This window comes from Hippocampus zosterae, chromosome 6 (assembly GCF_025434085.1).
Source record: "Hippocampus zosterae strain Florida chromosome 6, ASM2543408v3, whole genome shotgun sequence".
Taxonomy (NCBI): Eukaryota; Metazoa; Chordata; class Actinopteri; order Syngnathiformes; family Syngnathidae; genus Hippocampus; species Hippocampus zosterae.
The window spans coordinates 6,799,820-6,820,295 of NC_067456.1; the positions used below are offsets into that span (position 1 = coordinate 6,799,820).

The 20,476-nt window shown below is 46.4% G+C and overlaps 1 protein-coding gene and 1 long non-coding RNA gene across 2 annotated transcripts; one reads left to right on the forward strand and one right to left on the reverse strand.

The window, feature by feature from the left end:
• The first annotated feature begins 26 nt into the window (after window positions 1-26).
• On the forward strand, window positions 27-19,889 carry ndufaf2 (NADH:ubiquinone oxidoreductase complex assembly factor 2). Its single transcript, XM_052068480.1, has 4 exons — window positions 27-248; window positions 13,945-14,034; window positions 15,030-15,070; window positions 19,502-19,889. Exons 1-4 carry the CDS (start codon window positions 134-136, stop codon window positions 19,748-19,750), a joined length of 495 nt encoding a protein of 164 aa, XP_051924440.1. The 5' UTR covers window positions 27-133; the 3' UTR covers window positions 19,751-19,889.
• On the reverse strand, window positions 4,020-5,765 carry LOC127602393 (uncharacterized). The gene is made up of 2 exons (XR_007962786.1): window positions 5,431-5,765; window positions 4,020-5,331 (listed from the first exon to the last, which is right to left on the reverse strand). It is a non-coding gene; the product is annotated as an uncharacterized LOC127602393 (long non-coding RNA).
• Window positions 19,890-20,476: the final 587 nt, after the last annotated feature.

Below are 20,476 nucleotides of genomic sequence, written 5' to 3' on the forward strand. Positions count from 1 at the left end.
AGACAGTTGACCAATCAGAATGCAGTTTATTTCCCCGCCTACCGGAAGCGTTGCATAAACCACACAAGTCAAGTGCAAACAGATAGATAAGTGTTCGCAGAAGACAATAAATCGTTTTCTTTTTCTTACAAATATGAATAAAATGATCGGCGCTTTGCGGAGGACGTTCGGCGTGGTGCGAGAGCATGTCGGTACGGACCATCTGGGCAATAAATATTACATTGTCCCCGAACAGAAGACATGGACAGGTAAAGTGTGCAAAATTTAGCTAATCTCTATGCTATTTCGTCAAACAACTCCCAAATGAACGCTTTTAAGTCGCGTGGGTTTGTACACATTTTTCTTATTGCTGTCCCTTCCCCCTCTACAATACGATATTAGATCTGTTATGGATGACCTCAGCTGATTATGGATGACTTATCTGCGTTGCTCCAAATTATTTTATGTATTTGTTTATCGTAGTCATATTGACATTCGACGTGGCCAATTATCATCTGTGGATTTTTGCAATTATAACTTTCAAAAAAGTGTGCTTAGTTTTAAGTGGCCCTTCCAACTCTGTAGTACAGTACCCCAGACTTACTGCTAGATGGGGTACGAGGCTCAATAACAATATTTATCTGATGATTTCAGTCATGTGCAGTATTAGCTATCCGGTCCAACTCATTCTTAAAATTAACAACTTTGAAAAAATGAAAAGAAAACCCACAACACTTAGGAGACAGAATATTTCCATGTCAGGGTCCCGTATAATTAGCCACATAACCAATAACAGAATCAAGAACCCGTTGCACATTGAATGTAAAGCTCTGTTCCCACCCACCTCCTTTTGGAGTGTTATTTTCCATACAAAAGGCAGCAATGCGCGTAGTGGGGGGGGGGGGGGGGGGGGGGGGGGCGAAATGAACCTGGGGGAGGGGGGGTTGTGTGCATTTTTAGATGGTATCATAAGTTGGCACTAGTGTACATCTCCGTAGCTGTTCAGTGTAAAATTGCAACGACACACAACAGTACAACAAAGCCCACTCGTTAATTTGATCTTTGTAGGTGGTGTCAGAATCTTGTTCTGTGCTGCCCGTAAAAGCTGCCATGTTTCCCTTTTTTTCCCCCATTCTCTATGTTCCAGTGACATACGTTGAGGTATATCACTGGTGAGGCATTTGACTCCTCTGAGTTGGATATGAAAATATGAACCCAAAATAGAAGACTCGTTTCAATTCAATTTTGGCCCGCTTTGAAATACTTGTCTTCAAAGTTTTTATTTGTGCTTCAATAAATTCCACACCAGTCAACAATATGATGGCAAGAAAACCAAAAGAATATTTAATGTAGGCTCAAATTCATTGTTGTTGCTGGGTTGATTTTTGCTTTTTTATCTATTAGTCGTACCTTTAGATTTAATGTTATAAAACCCTCGAATGTTAAGTTACCCACATGTCTGATATCATAATTATACGTCTGGGGTTTCCAACAACCCAATCCGTGTCAAAATCGATGATAAAATTCAATGGGTTGTCATGATTTTATTGGAGCCAAACACAATTCCAAGTGAATAGAAGAGAGGGACTTCCGGTTAAAGATGGCTCCTCAGTCTGCATGTCCTCAACCAGCTGAGGCTTCCTCTCAGTGGTTATGTATGTCAGTGGGAAGAGCGCCATGCTTTTTCTACGCATTGCGCCAGCGGAGCTCAGCACTGCTAACTGTTGGCAGCGACAAGGTACGTTCTTGGCGGCATCGTGCGTTTTCAGTCGCTTTGCTGGCCAATCAGAAAGACTAAATATGTCACTCATTTTCATTAAATATATCAGACAGATTGTTGAACGCCAGTGTGTGCAGCTCATGTGTGATAAAACGTGTGTGTTGAAGATATCAAGACAAACCACAATGTCTCTTGTGTAGGGGGCACGTGCCAACTGCCTTTGTCAACACTGAAAATGCAATGCCGCCATTCCCTTCTCGCCCATATTATTTTATGAATTTTAATTATGAAATCAATGACATTATTGGGTTGAAAAATCAAATAAATGTAAATCACAGATAACTAAAACGGGAAATAATTGAATGTAATCCTTATTAGTTAGTTTTTTTAAAAACTCTTTTTATAGGGAGGTGGGTGGGGGGCTTTGCATCACCTGCCTGCCCTGACTGCACGTCGCTGCTCTATTCTGTATCAAGTTGACCGGGAAACTTTTCCTCCTGAGTTTTTCCGCTTTGTTTCACCTCACTTTTGTATCAACACTGAATGCTGGGGTCCTATCGGTCACTTTTCCGCTTTTCCAGGTCGTATTAGACTCCTCTTCTCGGCTGCCTTTATCAACCGGTACTTTTTTCAGTTGTACATATCAATACCGACATGCATTCGAGGGTACAAAGTCAATATGGCGATTTTCTGCCTTTGAGAGTATGATCACAAGCCCTTTTTTGGAGGTCGGGGGGGGGGGGGGGTCGCATCCAAAGGCCTTTTTACATACATGGTCTCCAATAGCCCTACTTTCCACGCTTCCGCGTGCTTTTCTAGTTTACTGTCTGAATAAGTGTCTCTGACAACAAATTATGCAATGAAGTCGACCTAGCAATTTTCCACCTTTGGAGCTGTTATCAGAGAAGTAACAGAGTTTGGATGATGTCTGTGATTATGCAATTCCGGGACTGCGGTGTGCAGTTTAACACCCGACCCTCACTTCAACAGCCCCGTTGCACCAAAGTCATCTTCAGACAATGTGGGGCACATTGTAATTAAATAGATGATAGACTTTGAGTAATAATTAACTGTTTGTGTGAAGTTATGTCTGAGTCTAGGGACAGAGAGGCCAGCCTCCAGCAGGCTTGCACGCATGGTTTCATTCTGACTGAACTTGACTTTGTGCTTCACCTTTTTTCTTTGCAGTTTGATGGGGAAACTTGCGCTCACCTCATATTTATAATTCACTACAAGGCTGCGGGCTGCCAGACTATTCAAATGAGACATCACACGAGCCCATTTCCACATCACGCTACAGGCCACCGTCTGACTGGCCAATCTCGATGACTGACACTACCTGCCCGGCGAAGCAAACAGATCGTCGGACGCCAGGCGCACACACGGACGCGAGCACACCCATGCATTGCTAAAAACCGTAATATATGCCGCTCGTATTTATGTCATCCTCTTTTTCTTGCCACTCTGTCCGGGGCAGGCTGGTGGAAATAAAAGCAGATGCATTATTCAGTCCATATGTCTTGCTAAAGCGAGCTCTTTTTGATCTTAAACTGATAGGCCAAGCGTGGGCTCAGGGCCTTGAGGCTTGGGCCGCGGGGCTTTTTTTTTCTCCCTCTGCCGCATACCAGCGGTCGGTTCAGGCAGGGTGAGCAAGGGCTCTCTCCGCTCTACCTACTTCTTTCTATTCATTTGTTCATCCTCCAGTGCTTGTGGTCCATCCTCCTACCTTTATCCATGCCTTGCTGCTCCCATTTTCTACCTCTCTCGGACTGTTAACTTTGGAAAACTGGGGCGCAAGCAATCTTGCGTGTGGTAAACTATGTATGAAGACTTTAATAGTTGTTCCGAGAGGGGACTAAAAGGACCGCGCCGCCTTGTTTATCCCGCAGCCGAGTGCAAACAGCGTGAGGTTATGTTTGGCTGATCTTCTAAATTGGACATTTATTAAGCGGAACCACCGGTGCCTAAAAACTGTAACCTGTGTTACGAACAAATCGACAGAAAGAGTCATAGTATAGCGTCGAGAGCAAAGGCAAAGCAACAGGGGATGCTAACGTTAGCATGTGTTTGTTATTTCTTTGCCTGTCGGCTGGAATGACGTCAAGTTACTATAAATGACACCTTTGCCTTTCTTTCTACGTGCTTCAGTTATCCAAGTGTCAGCAAAGCGATCCAAGCATCTGATTTCGTGAGCCATTTGTAATTTTACAGCGCAAACAATTCCGTGTGTACGTCGACTTGCACGGCAATACTGTAGTTGTGAATAGACCACAAATTAACCACAACTGTCACCAAGTGCCCGACATAAATCGTTAATACATAGAATACAACACCTTTATTGTCAGTTTGCCTCTGTATGGTGCAGATGCGGCAAAATCGAGGTCACGAAAACACAAAAGTTAGCCAATAGTAGAATAATAATAGTATAGGCATATACTACAAACTAGGATTGAGGATGTTGATGTCACTGTTGCAACGGCTAGACAGCTTCTCGATCCCTGTGATCAAGCTTTCATGAAAGAAGAGCAGCAGACACGGCGTCTCACTCGCTGGGCGCCGAGGTGGGACACAGGGAGAAAAAGAAACGGAGCTTGAACCTTCGCCCCTTCTTTGTTGCATGGTGAAATCGTCTCGGAGAATGTCGAAACCGTCCATCCCCTTTTGTCGTAGCGGCTCACTGGTAAATGTGTTATTAGAACAAGTTGTGTCGGTTCATTGAACATAACAGCCAGGTCACCACAGAGTTGGCTCGAGGGGCTTTCCCTTCGTCTTTATAAAGTCCGAACCGAATGTCATTTCCACCTTGAGAAGCACCCGCACCAAACGATTTCACACATTCAGGTTATTTTTCCTGCAGATGGCGTCCTAGTAGCTTGAAACAAGCGAGAACTGGAGGCTTGGAACCTTGCCGTGCATATGGTACATCGTGGTGCGCACCACAAATGCCTGCGGGACCAACAGTGACTTGACACATTCTGATTTTTCATTCCAAATGGTCAGATGAACATGTTGCGGCTCATCGAACCTTGGACATTGTCCGCTCTTCGACTTTTGTTTGTGATTATGTCCGGCCGGCCTTGGTTCCACCCTGGTGCGAGGCCTCTTTATTTCCCTCCACTTAGTCCATCTTCGCTTTGGCCCGCGTTCTCCTTCTGTCGCTCGACTTTTCAGCCCTCCCGTTTGAAGCCTTGCCAGCCAAGATTGCAATTCAGTACAGAAGAGTGGTTCAGCATTGTGGAGTGGGTTGAGCTCAGCAGTGGACAACCCCCCCCGCCTCGTTCCTTCCAGTGCCTCACATCAAAACGAACAGGCCTCAGTGTGAAGTGGGTGCCTGGAGAGGGAGCAACCATAGATCCCCACTGCCGGTCCACGGTGCCCCCGCTGATGCTTGTCTATGGCCACTGGCTGTCCATCCACTGGTCTTCCCGAGCCTTGTTGTTGGCTCCATCCACATGAATATGGAATCAATATTCATTCCACTCCCTCTCCTGCTTTTTGTGCGCTCCCCAGGCCCGGCCGGCTCTGCCTTACACTGCATGGGGCGCCGTGTCATGCTAACCAGATGAAAGCCGAAGACGAACGAGCCCTCGTTCGGCGGCACGCCTGCAGCTCCCGACGCCTGCCGTTGCCTCCTTTTTTTTTTTATTTCGGAAGAAAAGAGGCGCCTGACATTATCGGCCGCTGCAGGCGCATTTGAAAATAATTGCCTGTATGATTGCTATTTTTCTTACCTCTTTGAGGAGGTGTAGCCTTTTGTCTCCGGGAATCAATGGCTGCTCAATACCGGACAGAGAGGAAAGGCAGTTTCCTTTCATGTCTGCCTGAAAAGGGGAGTATTTTTAGCCCTATTCATTTTTAGCGGCGTCTGCCATGCAGTTTTAATCTATCGCTCCTCTCTCCCTGTGTGCGGAGAATGGAAGGGATTCAGAGGTTCCTCAGAGGTGCGCCACGCTGCGTCAGAGAAAAGGCGCACCATCACTATCCCTCTGCCTTTTTGTCTATTATTTATTTGATCAGCTAGCTCCCTCCTATGAAGTCCAATCTGAGAAGGCCTGCGCTCGGCTATTTCAGGATAGCCGACTCCCGGGACTGCTAGGGAGGTGTGTGTGCGCGCGTTTGTATCGGCTTTGTGTTTAAAAGGAATCGGCGATTGTGTGTAGTTTTTCCCCCCCACCCTGCTTCATGCCCTTAACACACTTAACACAACAACAGATGGCCGCGTGTCATCAGAGCGTTGATTCAAGCCGCTTATTTTCATGGAAAGAGTCGCAGCCGAGGGAGACGCCGGTCCAAATGGTTGTTTGTTTTGCCACAAGTCGTCCCCCCGGGTGTCATGAAGGAAGGTCTTACCCTACAGTAGGACATCAAGGTGCCGGGTGCCGCGCATTGGCGATGTTCAGACCTGGCTACAGTAAATCATGCTAATTGATCAGCAGCTTTGCGGTGCACAAGGTTTAAATGAAGGGTGTTTAATTGTTATCGGGACTCGCGGGCGTTTGGCTGATCTCGCACGGTGCCGGTTGCCAAGTGTAGGCACGTGTGCGTATGTGTGAGATGGAGCATCATGAAGTGGCTTAACTACTAAATTAAAAAGGCATTTGGAAAGATGGATGCTGACGCTGAGATAAAAGGAGACCGATTCCGGTGGGAGCGCATCATAAGTAGGGCGAAGCCGCCAATGTCACCACGGTTCAAACTTCCAGTCTTTGTCCTGAACGCGAGTACGTGTTCGCTTGTCACTTTATTAGATACACCTGCATACTTTAGTAGGGCACAGTACACCAATACACATAACACGGCCTAATTTAAGACCAATTCAGCAAAGACCTCATTATTGGACGTCTCTGGAAAATTATCCTCCGTGATTATGCTGTGGTGAACGGTGTGTTGAGTGTTTATATTTATTGATTTTATTTGCCGTGAGCTGAATATCCAGAATTTTTGTTGAGTTGAGATGCCGTGTGGCACCATACTGCCATCCACAGGTCAGTCTCTGTACTACGGCAGGCATCAAGTTGCAGGGGGGACACTGGAAATTGTCCATGGTGATATCCTTGTGTGGAGTGTTCTTCTGTCTGTTTAGCGTAATTTATTAAGGTCAAACTTAAAGACAAAAAAAAATCAACAACTTGATGCGCTACAGAAAAACGTAGGGTTTTTTTCTCCCCAAAATTAGCGCCTTGCTGTCTAGAATTGATTGTTTCTCCAATGTCATAGTGGCAGTCCCAAGAGGTGTATTAAGTCAGTGCCCACTGAAGGCCCAGGGACCAAATGTGAGGTCCGCCTCTGCTCAGTGACTATTTTTCCACCAGTTCCGATCAAAATCGCAAAATTATTACAATGAGGCAAGGCTGCAAAAGAATTCAACTGCTTTCTGCAGAGATGCAATTCACCAACCGCGGCGCTCCCATCTCAGATGGCCCGGCAAGATGTTGCGCCACCCGAGGGGGCTTCCTGTCACGAAAGGTCCCGACTGGCACACAAGCCGACAGCCCTTCGCCGCTTATTCTGAATATTTTAATGAAGCAGACAGGCATAGAGGAATAGGGAGTGATAAGGCCCTGTGTGCAGGAAGGAGAAGGAGAATGAAAAAAAGTGATTGACAAAGAACAAGGGAGATGCTGACATCCAGGGTGAAATTACCGAGCGGATGGCATGGAGGGGAAGAATGGTGAGAGTGAAAGTGAAAGGAGGCTTTTTGACAGAAAGAGGGTGAAATGAGTGGGTGGAACGGGGCCGGCGGGAGAAGGTGGAGGCAGGTTAATGGAGGCGGGGGGACTGGAGGTGCAACGGAAAGAGAAGAAGGAGGTTGGATGAGCGTGAGGGAGGTGAATGGAAAGGGGCGGACAACTCTGTGGATGGACATCACACACGGAGGGGGGGGGGGGGGTTGTGAGGGTTACACAAAAGGACACTGGCTTCCTGACTCGCCGCAATCTTTTTCCCTCCACTGTGGTGACTTCAAGCGAGTAGGGGGGTACTGTATCCCTCCTCCCCACAAGCATGCCCGCGTTTAGTTAAAAGTGACACTCGGGGGAAATCAGCATTCTTTTCTTTTTCACTTCTATATGAATTATTCTGCTTTATGCTGCCGCGACTCGCTCAAGCCTCAGCGGCATCAGGGGCGGCGGGGACAAACAGAATGAGCGCTGAATTTAAAAGTACGCAGAGGAAAAAAAAATGTATATATATAAAGTACAAGCGGCAGAAGGCCTACTTTACGCCTAAGCTCCTCCTCCCTCCACAGCGGATGCAAAACAACGGCTGGCCTTTTTCCTTCTAAACCTCTCTCTGTGTCACGAGGCTCACAGCTAATAGGTAACCATGGTTACGGGCCTCACACAATCCCTCCCCACCTCCCCAGTTAGATTAGAGATTGGAGGCAAGAGAAGTCGGGGTTGTTACCTGGTTTCCCTGGTATCACTGATGCTTATCGGCTCACTCCATCTTCATAAGGCCGCCCATTACCATGCGCCCATTGGTGCCCATTCCTGCGGAATGAAATAACCTCTGCCCAGGCGTACAGATGGGCTTTTCTTCAATATGCCTTTTTTGTTCCACAACATTCAGTTTGGTTTCATACAATCTTCAGTTGCGGTCCAGTTACCCACGGTACGCTTTCAAGAAGGAATGCTTCGAGTTTCAGTGTATTTTACAGCTACAACTGACGATAGTTTTAAGAATGGATTTCTGCATCCATTCATTTTCTTCCTCTTAACAGTGCCCCCCCCCACCCCCTTGATAAGCATAAATTATGATTCAGTTACTGCGTTGGCAATGAAAGACACCAATGGTGGAACACCATTATAAGAAGTCCTTGACCTCTGCTCCATTTATCCATCCAGAGGTGTTAATTTGCACATTATTTTATTGCAAGAGCAGCACTGAGGCGACTAGCAATTTCTTTGAGCAAAGCTAAGCCACACTTTTGTTCAGCCTGCGTGACGCCACACGCACATCGTCGCGCTTCTTCATTGTGTTCAGACGCTTCTTCTTTGTGTCCGCACACTCGGCAGACTAGCAGTCAGCGACTCGGCTGTGCTCAAAACATACTTTTGGGGGCTGCGTAGCTTAAAAGCATCTGTGTTATTCAAGGGAGTTGCGATTTGAAAATGTGCTCCTGCTTCCCCGCTCTTTTATCCCGCTGCGAGTCAGGTGCATCTCCGACGAGGCTTTGGTCCACCCGTCGGAGCGAGATGATTTGTTTATCAGTTTCTCTCCAGATGTTTCCAGTCGGGTTGTTTTCCCCTTCGCTGACATCTGCAGGAGTCATCAAAAGAGTGAGTCTAGGGACACCCGCCACGGCATTGCGGAGGTGAAAAAAAAAAAAACTCTTAGGTCGCCCCCGGCGGGAGTCACCTGGGAGATGATGTGTCAAGTTGGGGGTTGTGTGTATGCGTGCGTGCGAGATCGTGTGTGTAAGAGACAGTGTGTGAGTTGGCGCAGCTGATAGAGTTTAGCAGGGTGTAATCCAAGGGTTCAAAGAGCAGCCCCCCCCCCCCCCTCCCGGAGCACACACGCGGCGTCTTATTCTAGCGAGCCTGCCACTCGATTGGCACGCCGCGCTGCTGCCGCGGCAACCCCCATCTCGCCTCCTTCGCCGCCGCCCCACCCCGAAGTCTTCTCGCTCCCCACCCCCACCTGCGGGCTCGCAGATGAGTTGCACTCAGACAGGTGAGATGGCTCATGAATATTAATGATGCGGGATTTCATTCCTGCAGCTGCCGGAGCCCCCCCCCCCCCCCACCTCACCGCCCCCTTCTTTCGCTCCCCGACGCAATGCTGCTGTTTGTCCTTCACGGTGAGAGGCAGCGCCCTCACTCCTGTCCCTCAGGTTAATCTGCCTGTTCACCAGCCTATGCGTGTGCATCTATGTGTGTGCGCATGCATATTGGTAAGTAGGTTCCCCCTAGTGAGTGATGAGATGGCAGAGCTGTCACAAGGGTCCCGCTGAGATCGAGAGCTGCTAACACCCTTCATGCCTCTCTCACCTCTCGCTGGAGGGGAGGGGGGGGGCCTCACCTCTCCCACTTTGAATTGGTGACCAGAAAATGTATAAAGTCAGTCAGTGGAGTTCAAGTCAATCATGTCACTGTAAACTGGAGGTTTTCCTCCCTCTGGGGGGCACCAGAGGACCTCGGGGCAGGCGTAGCATGTTAAGAAAAACAAATATCATTGAAAGGCAAAATGGATGGATTTTTATTTCCTGCAGTGTCCGATGAGAACGACCAGAATGCCGAGTACTAGTCGGCCATTGTACTGCATTGTTGATCGTCCCGTTAACTGCTCTTTGTCATTGTATCGAGCTATTCGGTGAAATGCCTCGGCGCTGTGTGGCTTTGCACTGTTCACATTCAGGCAAACCGTTGCTTGAGTGACCAAAAGAAAAGAATAGGGCACGTAAATGGATCATAAAATTGGAACAATAAAGTTGCGTTCTCACCAAGCGAATGAATTTCACGCCGGTGTCGAGCGTTCTTGTCACAAGCACTTCAAAGAACTTTTCTCAACCGGATTTGCAAAAAAGGTAGGCGTGATAATCAATGAATAACTGTGGCTGTTTTTTACGAAAATCATTTGATTTCAAGTATTTACACAAATCCGTAGACCTAATCCTGTATGGAAATGTTTCAAACTCTAGGAGTGCACGGATGGCACTTTCGCCAAACTACTTGGGTTTGTAGAGGGCATGCCAATGTTCTATCCGGATGATGATGAGCTGTACTGTAATTGTAATGCAATTCACTAATAGAACTATATAATATATAGCAGTCAATATTATATTATTACATTCATCAAATTCTCAATAAAAGCTCTCCATTAGATTGTCGTAAAAGCTTTTCTAATTTAAGTATAAGTACAGGGAATGTTGGGGTTTCATCAACCGGCAACTTAACGTGATTCACATGCAAGCTATTAAAGTCTTAATGGGAATCCATGTTGCAACACCGCAACACTTACCCGCGGTCTCCTCTTGTCCTTCGGTTTTATGGCCTTCATACCAATTCAGGTGAAGACGGGTCAAAGTCGCCCGATAATGCTTTTCAGGGATATAAGCACAGCAGCCAAACAACAACACTCAGCTTTTGTTTGAAAAGGTACAATTATGAACAGTGAGTGTAGCTTGTATTTATTTATTTGTCGGCGTAACTTCTCCACTTTAATTACAGTGGAATTCCTCTACAACGAAATCATGTTTGCAGCAAAAAAATTTCACAATGGGGGACTTGCATCCATTTCTTGCATGATGTCTTTTACTTTGCTTCCTCCATCTTTCATTTTGATCAATTTTACCGTCTTCAAGCGTCAGAGCTCTTCTTTTCTTGACTCCTTGGATTAGACTTTTGCGGAAGGCTTGTTTTCGTTGTACTGAACCTCATTGCGAGGCAAGGGCAGAGAAAAACCATTCGTAATACGCAACGGGGAATTTTCGTTTTAGGGGGAGCAGAAAATTTGGAATGGCTTTCATGCATGAAGATTTTTTCACACTAGGGGGTATTTTCGCCCATATAGGTTTCGTTGTAGAGGAGTTTGAGTGTAACAGTGCACCGTGAAGTATTTTGCTAGTTTCAACAACTGGTGGCTTCCCTTGTCATTTTCAGTGGTGGTTGTGTCACCACGGCCTGAGCGTGTTTTGGTGCCGCTTTCCTAGATGCGAGGTGACTAGCAGAGCACCAGTCGAGCTTCATGTCCCTCCCCGCCTCCAATGTGTATATGTGGGAGGATCGGCTGGGTTTCATAAATATATGTTCATACTGTATATGTTATTCATATGCAGGGATACATGCCTCGGTGGGCAGAGGGGTTTAGTCATGCTGCAAAAGTAACGAGACAAGAGGAGAGCCATGTCGGAATGGGAGAATGCAACCAAGCCGAGGAAAGCGACATGGATGGGGTACTCGCTTCTCCGTAAGCGAATTAGTTCAGCATTAGTGATAGCGAAACATGTTTCTTGTGGGGGCTGTGTCATAATTGTACCGTTTCTGTACCGCTGCCTCCCACACCCAATGCAAATATAGATGGGGATCTGTTCATAATTAGCATACCTGTTAAATGTATTTGCTTGCCGCGCCTGGAGACCGCAGCCTTTTGTTTGCTGGCGCTTGTTTTTGTTCTGCAATCATGGAGGGTGGGAGGTGGAGGTGTTCTAGGAAACAATTTCTCAGAAGACATCTGACGTTAGCGAGCGTGAGGATCCCAGAAGCTATCCTCTTTTGTTTTGTTTATTTTCCCCCAGACCTGTGTATCAGGAAGAAGCTGTCGAGGCAACCTTTAGTGACAATCTAGTGGGAAGCAAAGCAGAACCAAAGCAATGCTAGCCTAATTAGCTGACCTGATTACTATATAGGTGAGCACAGAAAGTATAGCGTCAACTCTGTAAGGCATCATTACGGAAGCGGCTTTTGTTCTCTTGCAGCCGAACAGCAAACATGCTAACACAACAACCAAGCCGTACAGTTTGTGCGGATACTGTATGTGTGTATATACTGTATATATACGGTATATATATATATACCGTATATATATGACGTTAAATCCGGGGTGGAACCCAACAATCGATTAAACTGAGCAATTTGATGTGATAAAGTAATGCGTGTGAGCGTGAGTCTCCTTCTGTCTTTCTGTTTTCAATGGCCTCGATGCACGCAACATTTCTACCGTCGCGCTCTTTGGGGTAGACGCAGCAAAATTGAGCTTATGAAAACATACAAGACAAACACTGATAAAATAATAATAATATAATAATAATAATAATGATAATAATGGCAAACGGATACATCTAACTTCAGAATGAGGATAAATGTTCAGACGAGAGGTTCTCGATCCCAGTGACCGTCACCATCAAGGTCCCCTGCCTTTGGCCCTGGTCAGGCTCAGCCACCCGGCACTCGATTTCAAGCCTCACCTCAAGGCCTGGCTCCATATGGGGGGGCCCCGGTGACCCACGTCTGGGCAAAAAAAAACTTATTCCATGATAAGGTGACAGCTTTTGGAGGAGCATTTCCATTCATTTCAACAGCAAAAGTTGTTAGGCGTGTGCATATGTGGGACCAAAGTGATTTGAGATATGAGTGTGGTCACAGAACAAATTCAACTCTGAAGTCAAGGTACCACTGCATTATTAGTTTAGCTCGTTTTGAAACTCTGTGAAAGGAAAATAGAGGGAGGTTAATATGACATGGACGCCCCACCGGTTGTCAGTTGGACATGTGCGAAGTCAAGGCAAATAAACGAGTACCAAACACCGCTTGGTGCGAAACGCTTTTGTCTTGGCGTGTCCTTGTATGTACTTATGTATTCGCGCCGCAGCGATGCTAATATCAAGGCCATCCTTCCGCGTCCAGTCAGCTGACGCCTGAGCACTGATGGAATCCTGACTGTCTGTCTGTGTTTTGAAGCGTGTTGTTTTCCTTGCCCGTCCATTTCTCTCCTCCTAGCCATGTTTTGCCATGCATCATCACTCTCCCTTGCTCTCTCGCACTCTTTCAATGACTGCCTCCCTTTTACCTCCGACCGCCCATTCTTTGTCACCGGAGGGAGGATGGTGAGTGGGGAGGGGGGAGTCTGGCCGGACATGCGACTACCTGTGAGGGGGGAATCTGCGGAAACAAAGCACTCGCATGCCACATAAAGCTGCACCGTCGTTTCCTTTCATTCTCTCTCACCGCATGCCCTCCTCCTTCGTCGCCATCTCTCTTGTCATTGTGTGCCAGCCAAACTTGTCTAATCAGCACATTTCCACCAAAATAATTGGTGGCGGCCTCGCTGCCGGCGAGCCTCGTGCCGTACACCGATAGGGAACGGGAGCACTTAATATTCCGCACGGCTCGTGCCGACCCCCTCCTTCCCTACTGTTCCCTGTGATATCTGACCTCTTTTGTCTCCTGCGCGGCTTGATGTTGATTTTGGAGGGCATTGTTAGCCGCCGCGCCGCCATTGGTAGAGCTGGTCGGTGAAAGTCGGTCGGATGGGGCCCGTGGTTGGTCGGGTGAAAGGGAGCCTCATTTGCATAAAGGCTTAGCCCAGATTTGGAGCCACTCAGTGAGATCTGAGGAGAAGGGCCCGGGGGCCACGAGGTAATCATCCATGGCCTGTCACAGCGCTGTCATTCCTCCGTGTATTTATGTGTGAGCAAGGAGGGGGCTTGTGCGTGTGGATATATGTGTGTGTGTGTGTGAGACTCGGCATTGTTGTTTGTTTGTACCGCTTTGCATCATCTCGTACGCCCTCTCCTTTTGTTCCAGGGAGACTCGTCCGTGCCAAGAGGCTGGTGGAGGCCTCGAATCCCTCAGAGCACGAATATATGGAAGGCAACATCCCCATCGAGTGGGATGGTGAGTGTCCATCTCTCTCTCAGCATCGAAATGAGCCCTTCCGTCATGTTTTTCCGCTTTTAATTCTACGCTCGCATTGGAAGTTGGGGGTTGGGAACATACTTTTATTTTTTTTTAATCAGAGACACCTTCTGCGGGCATTATGCAAGCGTGCGGGTAAACTAGCGTTCCTTACAAGTGGATACAAACGGTTCCCTCTGTCTCAGGCTGGCTTTATCCACCTTAAACCCCTCATCCCGCTTCGCCCCATCCCTCATGCATTTTCATCAGCATGCAAATAAGAAAAGGGATAAAAGAGAGGGCCCAGAATCCCCCGCGCTAGCTGGAGGAAGAGTTAGGGAATCTCTCTCTCACTCTCTCTTTGGCTTCCTTGAACCTGCTAGGCTATGCAGCCAGCTCAGCCAAAATAGAGCTTCTTTAAAAAAAAAAAAAAGGAAAAACGTGTGGGGATGTGACAGACAGACAGACAGACAGACAGACAGACAGACAGACAGACAGACAGACGGGCAAAAGAGAGAAGGAAAAGGAAGGACAAAGCCACGGATGGCAGATGACAGAATGTGTATGCTTTCAAATTCCGAGATCAGAATGGATCCTTTTTTTCATTGTTTTCGCTTTGAGTCAGAGATAACCAATCTTTTTTTTTTTTACAAAAATATTGAAAGCTGCAGCGTTTGGCTTTTGTTGTAGACCCCATAGGAAGGTTGCCCATAAATGCCAAAGAGCAAAAAATATGCGCCGTACGTATTACGAGATGCGCCGTAATGACGCACAACACGAGCTGAGACTCTCAAGTTACTTTTACCCCCGGAAAACGTTTGAATTGGGAATTGTCCAACTTCAGGAGCGAGAGCTCCAAATGAGAACAAGTCGACCATCAAAAAGTTGTAGCGCCCTTAAAAAAAAAGTCTGCTGCTACTTTTAAATATGACTGAAGGTTTTGTTTGTGTGGGTGTTTTCACGATTTGTATTTTTTTTTCCCTTCATTCCTGCAGCTTGGATCCGAGGCAGACGGAAGGAGCCTCCCTCTGTGGAGGTACGTCTCCCCTGCCACCATCCAGCAGCAGCCTCCCTGCTGTGATGATGCTTGGACTCTTGGGGGGAGGGAGTGGGGGGGGGGGGCTTTCAAGGGAAAGGAGAGGCTTTTGATTTGTTTTCTCTCCTTCGCTTTCTAACGAGAAACTTTTGGGAGCGGCGTTAAAATAACCACCATGTCCTAGTTAAATGCAGTACAGAAGTCGATTTTTTTTTTCAGGCATCTTCGGGCCGCTTTACGTCAATATTTATTTTTCTGATGACTTTTTTTACTTCAACTGCCTGTGTTTGTATAAAGATGTCTGTACTTTTTACTTCTTACGTTCTCTTAATAGACTTTTTTTCCCCCCAACACCTGTGGATGATAGTACGATGTCCAAAAATTTGTAAGTAGAAAGGTAAAGGCAAACGCAGTCTCAACTGATTTGTCGCTATTCTTGTTGATGCCAGCGAATGACTTCCAAATGGATTTGAGTCTGGCTCATGTCACTATTCCAAAAAAAAAAAAGAATAACCACGTTATAGTCCATTAAATGAAAAATCTGATTTGACCTTAATTGTAAAAGTTAAAGTTGGAGTGCACTTACATTGCGCTTTATCTACGCCAGTGGTCGCCAACAGACCAGTACTGAAGTGTGGGCCACTTTGGCTGTGGCGGGCTAGACAATTGAAAAAATCCCCCAAAATATTACAATACATCCGGGTTTTTGGGGGTTTTTTTTGGCTGGAAAATGTATATTTTTTAAAAGTGACAGGATTTTCTCCGTTACATCCATCCATGATGGACTCTTGACACATTTCAAATCACGGTCGCGTAACGCTGGTATTAAACCCACAAGCTAGCAAAATGAAAAAAAAACCCATGTATTTGGAAACATTTGCCGTTGGTAAAAAAAACAAACAAAAAAAAACCAAAAACGTTTCAACATTGCTGGTTAAATCTGGTGATTAGTGGTTGTGTAGCTTTGGCTGCTAAATGCTATCTTGGCTGACACTTCATCAGCTGTAAACAAGTCAATACACTCACCAGATATGCTAACTTCCCCACACCTCATTCGGTGCCCGGCAAGTATTAGAAGCTGGCTGTGTTGTCAAACTCTTAGTCCAACAGACAGCAATGATATTGTCCCACATTATTGTAAAACAACAACACATTATGGCGGCCCGGTAGTCCAGTGGTTAGCACGTGGGCTTCACAGTGCAGAGGTACCGGGTTCGATTCCAGCTCCGGCCTCCCTGTGTGGAGTTTGCATGTTCTCCCCGGGCCTGCGTGGGTTTTCTCCGGGTGCTCCGGTTTCCTCCCACATTCCAAAAATATGCATGGCAGGCTGATTGAACACTCTAAATTGTCCCTAGGTGTGATTGTGAATGGTTGTTCGTCTCTGTGTGCCCTGCGATTGGTTGGCAACCGATTCAGGGTGTCCCCCGCCTACTGCCCGGAGACAGCTGGGATAGGCTCCAGCACCCCCCGCGACCCTAGTGAGGATCAAGCGGTTAGGAAGATGAATGAATGAATGAACAACACATTATGCGGGCGGCCCGGTAGTCCAGTGGTTAGCACGTCGGCTTCACAGTGCAGAGGTACCGGGTTCGAGTCCAGCTCCTGTGTGGAGTTTCCATGTTCTCCCCGGGCCTGCGTGGGTTTTCTCCGGGTGCTCCGGTTTCCTCCCACATTCCAAAAACATGCGTGGCAGGCTGATTGAACACTTAATTGTCCCTAGTTGTGAGTGTGAGTGCGAATGGTTGTTCGTCTCTGTGAGCCCTGTGATTGGCTGGCAACCGATTCAGGGTGTCCCCCGCCTACTGCCCGGAGACAGCTGGGATAGGCTCCAGCACCCCCCGCAACCCTAGTGAGGATCAAGCGGCTCGGAAGATGAATGAATGAACACATTATGCTGTTTTTGTTTTTAACTTTTGTTTGTGTGTCTGTTGTTCTGTTTTTGAGTATGATTGGCTACCAAAATTTCACATTAGCAAAATGGAAGAACAAGCAAAATTGTCGCTTCCAACGCTCCATCCGCGCCGCCCGGCACACAACCGTGCGAAGTGCATTGAGTACATGTGGAAATGGCGCCACCAGAAACGCTCAGCTCGCATTCGGTCTGACCGCAGGCTTCCATGCACACACGCCGTCTCGCTCAAGGGAGCTCGCCTGCCTCCACATGACGCATGTGCACTTGCGTTTCACCTGCGTTACACATATTGAGCAGCACATGCACGTTTACCCCGCCTCTCGCCCAAGTCAGCTGGGAGTGGCTCGAGCTCACCCTGTGATCCAATAACAATAAACTGTATTGAAAGTGGATGGATGGACGTTTCACGCATAAGGCCAGTGTGTGTCATGTGGTCCTATTTTTGTGTGTGTGTGTTTTATTCTGGCTCTGTGTTCAGTTGGAATGCTGAAGGATGGTCCTTTCTTTCGTCCTCTCCCTCGTGTCACTCTCTCTGGGTTTTAATTGCTCTTTAAACGCAAGAATGCTGGAAACGAGTTCGGCCCCGCAACGAAATGTGGCTCTATATCGGAAATCCCTCGCTCACTCGTCTCTCCTTGCCAGCGGGCATGTGCCATCCCTACCCCACCGCTGTGCCAGAACATTCTATTCCAATTTTCTTTGCCGTGTGTCGGCTCGTCTACAGCTGGACCGACCAAGGCTTCGCTCCTGGCACATTTCCCCTAAACCCCCTTGTCACGCCTCTCTCTTCCCAGTCCAATTCTGACCTAAATTGATTGGATTAAATCCTGTCATTAACAGGCTGGAAAAGCAGCTCGGTATGTTTGTCTCCGTCGTCCCCTCAAAGTGTCGCTTTTTTGGCCGCGCCGCTCGCTTTTCCAGGCCAGCGCGACGCAGCAGCGGCCCAGTCGGCAGGGCCTTTTTATGACATGGCTCAAGTGATGCGGGGTGGTTTCGAGCAGGAATGTTTGTTGAGCAGGACTTTCCAAGCGTGGACAATTAGACGTTTCACTCATTGTAATAAATGTCCGACTTCATGCGCGTTTGTTCCTGGCAGTGCCACTTTTGAGTTGCCTCTGCTTTTTTTAAACACATGAGCAGATGCTGTTTTGTGTACCAAAAAAGGAAAAGCAGAGTAAGGATATGAATCTCTCTTTATCTTTACCCTCTATCGATAGCTCTATCTCACTTTATCTAACGATTTGCTTCTTTATCTCTCGTCGTCTCATTTCATTTTCTCTTTCTATATTTATCCTGTAGTTTCGCTGTATATCTCGTTCTCTCTCACATTCTCTCAATGTGATTTAAAGACCCTGTAAATTAAATTCATGTGAAAATATTATATATTATATAATATATATATATATATATATATATATATATATATATATATAAATATATATATATATAATATATATATATATATAATATATATATAATATATAAAATAATATAAGTGTTATGAGATTTGTGGAAAATGTAGGATTCAACTCTTTTTCCACTTTCTGTGTTCTTATTTTATTTATTTTTTCTGTGTCCTCTATTTGTAGGTCATTTTTCCAAACCATAGATGCAAATTAGCTGTTTTGCTATAATCCAGGAAGTGTACAGACATAGACATGATCAATGTGCACTGTGCCTATCCCAAAATGAAGTGTAAATAAATAAATGTTGACAAATATGATAATATGGTCAAATATGTTTGCTCTCTATATTTATAGCCTAGTTTTGGACTAATACATTTTGCTAATAGAAATCGGAGGAGAAAGACTGATTCTTTTTACCTGTTTCAGGTCATTACAGTGGTTCTTGATTGACAGTTGACCGTTTCCGCGCATTCAGCAGACATGCTCGTAGCATTTGAGAGCAGCGACAATGACATTTTCACGATTGAAGCTTCTTTTTAAGATTGTTGACACCAATTTAGAGGACATTTATTTCCGCTATCCAGGGACTTTATACTGTACTAGCTGGTTCGCCGCCCGGAGGGCGGCTCATCAGCTAGTTCCTGCGGAAGGCTGGTAAGGTGGGCCTTCGGCCCACAAAAGTGTTGTTGCTTGATTCAACTTTTTGTTCATCTTCATTGCTTATCGCGAAAATAAAGAGATGTTTAGCTCTACTAAATAACTAACAATTTTATTGCAATGCTTGTGGGTAGACAACATTTTTTCGCTAAGATGCCCGCGCGATCGTAGTGAGCCACTGCCTGAGCGGCGCAGTGGCGCGGTGAAGTAGGTACGTTTTGAAAAGGGACAGACGGAAGGACAGACCGCGTGCGGGACGACGCGCAATATATATATATAGATAACATATTTTGAGAGTTTCAAGTCCACCTGACCATGATCAATTCTGGTGGACTTTGCCAAACAAGTGTTGTTTTTAAAATCGCATCACACAACACCAAAACGCAGCAAATGTGAATAATAATCCAACTTGTGCCAGATATTCACCAAAAAGATGGTCCGTGTGTATTTACGCAGGAGCTGACAAAGAACGAGGCCTACAGGCAGCAGATCAAGCTGAAGGCCACGGAGGTGGAGGAGAAAGACTTGGCCCTGAAAGCGAAGGAATACGAGCAAGGCCTGTTGGCGACGCCGTCTAGGACAGTGGCCGCGGGCCATGCGGCCGCCACCAGCTTTGGCAAGCAGGAACTCGGCGAGGAACCCACCAGCACGGCCAACACCTTCCAGCCGGGCTCCTGGCGGCCTAATCCCAAACAGAAAGCTTAAAGAGACGGCGGCATGGACTCGGTTCGCTTGGCCGTGTAGCGCAATCCAGTAGAAAGGCCGGCTGTTTTCTTACAGCTCTTGTCGTGGATCTCTTTGATTATGTTGCGAATGAAGTGGCGGGTGAGTCTGTTTAATATTGGCGTGTCAAGAATATATAGAAACATTATTTATATCCTGTTTGAGGAACTGTTTTATATATATACACAGTATATATATATCCAATATTCGTGTTTTATGATGCTGCTAAACCTAACGCAACGTTTAACAATGTATATGTATATTTCGGCCATCATTAAAATTAAACATTCATTCATTCAGTAAATCTGACCACGTTTGACTCTGAAATCTGGGCTCAGATTGACATATTATTCATGTCAGACAACAATTTTGGCATTAAGACCTTTGAACAACAAATGTACTAACAAAGTGGAGGTATGAAGGAAAATGATGTAAAGAGGCAGTCGTGGGTCCATCATCATGAGTGGGTTGTGGCTAGGCCATGCAAACAATGACCATACTTGTTTATATAAATATCGAATGCTGGTAACCCCCCCCCCCCCCCCCCCCCCCCCGGGGTAAAATAGATTTTTTGGGAAAACGGGAAGAAGCCGGAGAATCCAGACAAACCCCGTGCAATCACTGGAAGAAAATGCCAACTCTCAGCAAAGAACTGAAGCCACAATCTTTTAACTGTTCAGTCAACAGACATGCTAACCACTATATTAT